We start from the raw sequence: 8,351 nt of genomic DNA on the forward strand, positions 1-8,351 counted from the left end.
GTTAACATGACAAGCCATTTTCTTGCCGATAGGTTTTAAGGAAGCCTGAATTTTTCAGAGAATATTTCACCATGTGGAAAATTATATGACGATACATATCTCTACATGTTTGCAGGCTAGCTGTTGACCTGTTGCAAAGTGGTGATTGGTTATTTCTTTAAAAACAAGTTCAACAGCTGTGTTTTCTTGGATGCAGCAACTAGTTCATATAATGCACAAGGTATACGGAGTGAAAAAGACCTGAACCGAGTATTTTCATATTTTGGTCTCTCGAGAATGTGTCGCACTAGCTGTACCATAACCAAACTTGTATTCAAGGTCATAATTTGACTGTCTAGTTTCTAGCACAACTGTTTTCCTTTCTACCACTGTTCCTTGAGTGACGAGCCGAGTTGAAGCTGATAAAATCAAATACTAGTAGGACTGTAACAGTAGAACAGGAAAGGGTGGGAGCTATCTCTCATTTTTATCTCACAGCGCTCCAAGTTACTTGGGTCCACAATCTCCACCAAGCTCACCCTATAAATACACACTACAAATAAAAGTCCAAACACTGAATAGCACTTAATGGACTATAATGCTGTGACTATGTTCTCTACAATGTTTTCTACATGCGGATGTACTTACGCTCTGTTACTTGTTGCTTTGGTGTTTTCTCTGTTATCCTGTGTGATGTTATCGCTTGCTTTAATCCTGTTTTATCATTAATCGTGTTTTCTGTTGAGCCCTGCCCTTTTTAATTCCAACGTGCCAGGTGTGCACACATGCATTCATACAAACACACACCACTTCACCCCCAGACCCAGCACCTGTTCACAGAACGGACTTCTTAAAGCAGCTGTAGAGGGTCTTGGGTGTTAAGGTGCATTCCGTGAACTTGCAATGTGCTGAGTCTGGCACTCAGACTTGGCTGCGTAATCTTCTTTTCTTAACATTTTCCCTTTGTTTTGTCGCGGCCATACTTATGTAACAAACTAGCACACCGCAACAGGCTGATTTGTTGTTAATATGGGGATTACCGTATTAGTGTGTCGAGGTGGCAAGGGTTTACCGGGTTTTATGTGAAATGCGCCGAGAGAAAAGGCACAATTCTGGAGCTCTGGAAAGCACTAAAACCCGCTGGAGCTAGAAAAGCGAGAGAGGCATGCTCAAACATGCGGAGCATTTCTTTCCCATCGTACACCGCTATCTATATGTGCGTTAGCATGGATGTCACGAATCTAGGGCTTTGCATCATGGGTTAACGCTACAATTAATCTAACATGTGGTAAACTACAGTTTAATGGGCAGAGCTCATTACACGGCCGCTGGCTTTCATATCGTCACCCTGCGATCCAAAACGCCAAGTGAAAGTGATGAATCAAATCGACACCAAAGGGGACAAAATGGGCAATGTGTGGTCGATTAAACGCTTCGGATTGAGTAACAACCATAGATTCGTAGAAACAAAGTCACCGAGGCAGTCGAAAACAAGCCGAGAGAATCAATCCTCCGCATCTAAACAATGACCGCCTTGCATCTCTCGTATCTGGAGAAGGAAATGTTAAATCCCACACAGGCACAAATACCCTCTCGGTTAACGTTAATAAAAGCATTGTTTGTTTTGGTTTAATTACCTGCTTTTGCTGATGTTCATAGCTGTTACTTTACCAAAATGACGATTTAAAAAAAAATTGTTGTTGCGATGATGCCTGTATCTTGGCTGCGGTTTGATCAAATATCGATCAGCCAACGTCGCTCCATCCTCGCCCGTTTTCGTTTCAGGGACGGCGGCAATCAGCAACCAGCCACTTAATATCGTGAAAATCTTCCGATTAATTTCTTATTTTTCCAGACAGACTATTTGGTCGGTCAATTACAGAACTAACGCTAAAATTGTCCTCGATATTTTTTTTACGTAGCTTAATAAGTATCAACATGCTGGGCATCAGGGAGGAAAACACTTCCCCGTCGACTATCCCCGGTGCATCATTCGTGGCCGGTACAACCGCCTGGTTTAGTCTCAGACATGATATCATGAAGCTAATCGTATCATAAACAGCTAACTTGGCTAACTTGTTACAGTTAACCACGGGCTAGCGTTAGCCGCCCCAGCATCTTCAGCAACGCTGACGTTAAAAAAAAAAGTTGGTGGGCCACCGTGTTTCGATTAAACAGTCGCAACAGGCAACTTCCAATTCAACGGTTGACAGTCTACTTTTTTAAAGGGTAAAAAAAACACCCACGTAGTGTGTTAACGTTGCGTCTGTTTTTCGCTCACCTTATACTGTAGTAACTCATGTTTATCCGCGGTTGCTATGGAGGATCCCCCAGCTGGCGGCCTCCCGTGGCAGTGGACTTTACGGACAGGGTTAACAAAATCTGTTTCCCCAGCCCCTTAGTTACCGAACACATTTACAAAAGGCTTCGCTATTGGTCGCCGGTTTATTGTAGGAGAGCTGTGATTGGCCAGATCGATCCCCCTTTTCGCTAGAAAGGCGAGCGTTCACGCTCCACTCTGAAGGTGGCTCTGTTCTTCCTTTGCCAATCGCATCACGTAGGAGTTTAACTTAAACACAAAACAATCTGCAGCAACAAACCTAGAATTAAATAAAACCTAGTTTTTACGCGTTATATATGCATTTAGTTCATGTTTTTTTACACAGTAATTTGAGAGCAAATAAAAAAGACGGCAGCACGGTGGCGCAGTGGTTAGCGCGGTCGTATCACAGCAAGAAGGTCCTGTGTTCGAGCCCCAGGGTAAGCCCAACCTTGGGGGTCGTCCCGGGTCGTCCTCTGTGTGGAGTTTGCATGTTATCCCCATGTCTTCGGCTCCGGTTTCCTCCCACAGTCCAAAGACATGCAGGTCAGGTGAATCGGCCGTGTGTGTGTGTGTGTGTGTGTGTGTGTGTGTGTGTGTGTGTGTGTGTGTGTGTGTGTGTGTGTGTGTGTGTGTGTGTGTGTGTGTGTGTGTGTGTGTGTGTGTGTGTGTGTGTGTGTGTCCGTCCTGTGACGGACTGGCGGGTGGCCTGTGCAGGGTGTCACCCCGCCTGCCGTCCAATGACTGCTGGGATATGCTTCAGCCTCCCCGCGACCCTGGGTAAGGATAAGCGGTTAGGATAATGGATCGATGGATAAAAAAGTCAATATGAACAATTTATATACTGTGACGTGCATGGATAAGTAGACACGCTGGTCCTTGACTAACGAGTCGGACCCTTTAGTCGACTGGTTAACGTTGTCGCTTGTGGCGTGAAAGATACGGGTTCGCGTCCCGGCCGCGACAGTTCCTGTGGTTGCCCCCCGAATTTGCTACATTGGTGTCAGAAGTGGGATGGGGAGGCCGTAAGGCCATCGGAAGCGTATGCGCCCAGAGGCGTGAAGGAAACTGATATGCTTAAGCGCGGGACGCGTTTCCCGAAGCAGGGGGTAGTGTAACGTGCATGGATAAGTAGACACGTTGGTCCTTAACTAACGGGTCGGGCCGTTTAGTCGACTGGTTAACGTTGTCGCTTGTGGAGTGAGAATCGCGGGTTCGCGTCCCGGCTCTGGCTACGGTCTCCCAGACTGCCCCCCGAATTTGCTACAATACACTTTTCTACAATCATGTTAAGGTTATTTGCTGCATTTTTTATGACATAATGAGTAAAGGTATATGACGTTGACAGAAATTGATTTAATAATCTCAATAGTAAAAACGTCAGTTTTTTTGGCTTTTTTTTTTGAGTAGCCCTAATCCTTAATCTCATAAATCTGACGATTATTATAACATCCATCCATCCATTACCCAAACCGCTTATCCTGCTCCCAGGGTCGTGGGGATGCTGGAGCCTATCCCAGCAGTCACTGGGTGGCAGGTGGGGAAACACCCTGGACAGCCCGCCAGGCCACAGGGCTGATTATTCTCGATCCAATATCTGATTATTATCAGCCGGTGATGATGATGATTATTATTATCATTTTAACATCCTGTTATTATTATTTTTAATAACAGGATGTAATATTTTCATAACATAATTACTAACTTTTCCAAAACCAACACCAGGGATGAATTATGTGCTCAATGCATTGAAATGCGACCAGCACTTAAAAAGTTCAGACACCCGCCTTGGTCAAGGTCAAGGTAATTTTATCATCCCTGAGGGGCAATTTGTTGCATATATACATATATACAATCAACATCAATGATCAACACAAACAATTCACACAAAGAAACACAGAATTACATAATATTATTCAAAAGGCCAATAGCAGCAGGGACAAATGAATTCTTAAAGCTATTGGTTGTGCATCTTGGCAGATTACATCTGTGACCAGATAGAAGCAACCTGAACTCACTGAACAAGGCGTGACTACGGTCAGCAAGAATCGATTGAGCAGTAGTTGTGGCTCTGACTTTGTACACATAGGAGAGGTCATTCATATTTATGCCTGCAATTTTCCTGCACATGTTAACAATTTCTTCTAACCTGTTCCTGTTTTTCAAGGTAAGCGACCCAAACCAGCAAATAAACGAGGTTGGGACAGACTCAATAAAACAAGAGTAAAACTTTCTCATAAATGTGGTGTCAACATTAAAACTTCTGAGCTTCCAATAAAAATACATCTGCTGATGGGCCTTTGCACAAACAACATCAGTGACAAAGTAAGACTTATCAGCTTTGTGCTTTTTAGTTGTTTGACTAAAATTATTTCCAAAACACATACTTCTTGAGTTGACATTGGTCCATCAAATAGAAAGACACTTCACGAATTGTATTCTTACAATGAATTTGTTCTCTGCATGTAACCCATCCTATTGCATAGGAGCAGTGGGCAGCTCCAGCACCCGGGGACCAACTCCAGTTCTTTTTCCCATTGCCTTGGTCAGGGACACAGACAGGAGTATTAACCCTAACATGCATGTCTTTTTTCTTTAAATTATTTTTTTTTTTTTGCGTCCGCGGTGGCGTAGCGGTCTAAGCATCGGCTTGGTGTCGATGCAGTTGCCCACTGGGGACTGGGGTTCGCGCCCCGGTCTCGTCAGATCCGACTATGGCCGGACTCGATGAAGCAGCAATCATTGGCAACGCTGTCTTCGGGAGGGGGGCGGAGTCGGCTTGTGTTCGTCATGTGAATGCGTCTCTGTGTGTGTCGGAAAAACAGTGGTTCGGCTTGGATTCGCCTTGTCACGAAGTGGGGAGGCGCTTTCCTTCGAGACTGCCGGCCGGAGAGATGCAGTTGGCGAACGCATGCAATACGAGGTGTTTGAATTAAAATAGGGATCAATTGGCCACTAAATTGGGAGAAAAAAGGGAAAAATCAGAAATAACTTTTTAAAAAAATTATTTTTTTGCATTTTCCACCTTTAGCGATAGAGACAGGAAAGAGAAAGGGGTTGATATGCAGCAAAGGGCCTGCGCTGGATTCAAACTCATGCCGCTGCAGTAAGGACTCAGCCTTATGTGGTACGCGCTCTACCAGGTAAGCCAGCGGGGCACCCGCAACATACACGTCTTAACACACTTATTTTTAACAGCGTTTCAATTCAAAAATACAAACAAACAAAGTACAGAACAAGAGGTCTTGCTTGTTATCAAACACCAAAGACATATATACAGGTACGGGTCATTCCACAGGGATTTCAGAAATATGTTGCCTAATGAGAAGAGAGAGAAAAAAACCTAAACAAGTTTCCTTTAAGTAGCAATCCCATTTTTCCAGTATTTTTCGCCTTTGTCTTTCTGTAGACGAAGGGCGAAAGCCATCTTTTCCTTGGAGCGTATATAATTGACAATTCCAGTAAAAAGGTCCATATTTGAAGGATTTCTCTGCAGCCAACATTTGGTGACAGCTTTTTTTTCCCTAGATGATACTAGGACATTTTTCAGGAGATAGGCATCACCTTTACATATGTTTTTAGGGGGAACTCCAAGATACAGAGAGGAAAAAGACATATTGATGCCCAGGATCCTACATATCAAATGTCCCACTTTTTCCCAAAAAAGTTGAATATGTGGTCACAGCCAAAATATGTGGGCATGGTCCACTTGCATTGATCCACACTCTCTACAGCAAGGGTGATGGAGCCCAGAAAACTTTCTGTTTTTGTGTTATAAAAAACCAAATCAAGGCCTTCCAGCAGAAGTCCAACCAGGTCAGTGAGTTAGTGGTGGTGCAATGAGTTTCCCAGGCATGTAACCACACATCCTCAGGTATTTCCACCCTCATTTCTTTATTTCAATGCTGTCTTACATAGTGAATTGAATTTTTGTTCATTGAAGTGATAGCATTGTATAATTTTCTAAAATGCATGTCTTCTTGATGGTGGGAGGAAACTGGAGCACCCGGAGGAAACCCACACAGACACGGCGAGAACATGCAAACTCAACACAAAACGGACCTGGGATGCTAACCACTGTGCCAAAATGCCGCCCTGAATAGCGCAATAAAACTAAATGTAAATTTGTGCATTTAAACTTAGAGATGACCTCCTTCTTTTAGCAACATCATCAGACCTCTCCTCCTCCTCCATGTCACTTTCACTCCATAGTCCTTCTCTGGGGTGTCTGCCACCAGAACAACAGGTGCCTGGTTATGCGGTGGTGTAGATGGTTGAGACTGGGAAAACAGAAAGCATAGGAAGTCAGAGGAAAGAAAGCTACGTCCTCCTGGCAATACTTCTGGGGCGTCCACATCAGGCGGCGTTAAAACATTGCTCACTTCAGGGGTGCGCACCTCTGTGGATGGAGGGGTTGAAGGAGAGAAGGCTGGGATTACACATCCTCCCGTCTCACAGACGGCTGGTACTTCAAGTGGATCAAGATGCCCGCTGGTAGACGCAACACATGCAGGTAACTCCGAGTCCTCTGCATTCTTTACTCTAACTGAAGAGGACACTCTTTTATGCGCGTCTTGTCTGTATACACTCCGATGAGAAACTGTTCTATTTAATGAGGAAGATTCCTGCTGCTGATTTACCGAGTCAGACAAAAAGGATGAGTCTGAAGCTTTCTTTCTGAGAGTGTGCTTCGGTTGATGAGATTGGTCTCTTTCCCTCCTCTGAAATGTCAGTGAGGGAAATTTGCAAACACTGGTTTTCTTGGACAAATCGGTGCATCTGTCAAGAATGCTTGTGGCAGATTGGTATTTCCTCCTCCCACGTCTCACTGAAGCAGCAGCTACATGGTCAAACTGTGAAACCACCTTCAAGGGAAAAGTGGAAATAATAAATGAGTTGATGGGGATGACAGTGCTGTGTGCACAGCCAATTACAATAAAACCTAAATAGAGTGGCCATGCGGGTAGATTTATAACGTACAGTTACAAGGTAGGATAAACAATTTACCCAGGAATTACGAGTTCTGCTGTTATGCATTTGCTCCTCTGTAATAAAAGACTTTGGATTGAGCGCTGCACGGACTTCGGGTTCATTTTGGAGTCTAGTTCCACCCAGTGGTGGCTCCAGGAACAACAGAGGAGGCTTAGTCTTTCGGGATTTACGGGGCATCAGAAATCATGCTTGACAACCTGACAAAGTAAAAAAGGTGAAAGCACGTTTTTGAAAAATCACTGATATTAAAGCTCGGTAAAATGCTGTCTAACACCAGATTCTTAACGCGAGAAGCGACAAAACAAGTGCAATGGAAAATGTGTATTTTAATTTCACGTCCTCATGTACAACTGATCATGCTTACCTTAGTATACTTTACGCCAAGTATACTGAAAAAAATGAGACAACATCGCCAATCACTGTTTGAAATCTTGGTGGAAAACACTCGTTCCGTTGTTTCCTCGTTTCCCGGGTCCTTTACCCGTCCCCCATTGGCCACTTTATATTCTCGCTGCTATTGGTTCATTTGTGCCATGTGATCGAGTGAGCGCTGCCGGAGCGGGGGGTTGTGCCCGCCCCCCCAGCGCTCCCGCAGCGCCAAAATTCAAAAGGGTTTTCAGTCTGGGAAAAGGCAGGGTGAAAAACCCCATTGAAAGAAATAATCCACAATATGCGTTCTCTGTTTACTATCAGGTATGAATCAAGAGTCTGAACACACGTCAGCCTTCTGGTCAAGCGGAAGTGCTTGAAACACTTGTGCGACATGCAGGTTTGTTCTCTAGTTTGTTTTTTTTGTAATTTAGCGTTTGCTAACGTACCGGCTAGCTAACGTAGTTTAGCTTTTATAATGCGGCCGCTATCCCAGCAGCTAACTAGCAGCTAACTAGCAGCTAACTAGGATCGGATAGCTACCTGTATCTTGGTTGAGGTCGCAGCGGTTGGACGGCGCTCTTCCTAAGCTGCCTGTGTTCTAGAAGAGGTGCCGGTTGAACCAGCTGGTTTACATTTGAAATAAATAGCCGTTTATTTATAAAGTATGAAGGCACTTTCGTTGTCAAAC

At 44.3% G+C, this 8,351-nt stretch overlaps 2 protein-coding genes across 5 annotated transcripts in view; both read right to left on the minus strand.

Annotated features, from left to right (window-relative positions):
• The window catches only part of tulp3 (TUB like protein 3), a 49,155-nt gene extending 46,791 nt beyond the window's left edge, over positions 1-2,364 (minus strand). For 2 of the 3 annotated variants that reach the window (XM_056276277.1, XM_056276275.1), the window contains exon 1: positions 2,261-2,364. In XM_056276277.1, coding sequence (XP_056132252.1) covers positions 2,261-2,280 — 20 coding nt within the window. In that variant the 5' untranslated portion in view covers positions 2,281-2,364. Of the gene's footprint in view, positions 1-1,616; positions 2,103-2,260 lie in introns of those variants that run through there. The other variant, XM_056276276.1, reaches the window with a different exon arrangement.
• A 3,812-nt stretch (positions 2,365-6,176) lies between these two features.
• On the minus strand, positions 6,177-7,774 carry rhno1 (RAD9-HUS1-RAD1 interacting nuclear orphan 1). 2 transcript variants are annotated; one of them, XM_056277853.1, is made up of 4 exons: positions 7,656-7,774; positions 7,307-7,488; positions 6,697-7,164; positions 6,177-6,579 (listed from the first exon to the last, which is right to left on the minus strand). In XM_056277853.1, the coding sequence occupies exons 2-4, from the start codon at positions 7,466-7,468 to the stop codon at positions 6,439-6,441; spliced, it is 771 nt and encodes a 256-aa protein (XP_056133828.1). In that variant the 5' UTR covers positions 7,469-7,488; positions 7,656-7,774; the 3' UTR covers positions 6,177-6,438. The 2 variants fall into 2 exon arrangements, with proteins under 2 accessions (XP_056133828.1, XP_056133827.1); XM_056277852.1 differs by having other exon boundaries at positions 6,682-7,164.
• Between the last annotated feature and the right edge of the window lie 577 nt (positions 7,775-8,351).

This window comes from Lampris incognitus, chromosome 3, assembly GCF_029633865.1.
Source record: "Lampris incognitus isolate fLamInc1 chromosome 3, fLamInc1.hap2, whole genome shotgun sequence".
In the NCBI taxonomy this organism is placed as follows: Eukaryota; Metazoa; Chordata; class Actinopteri; order Lampriformes; family Lampridae; genus Lampris; species Lampris incognitus.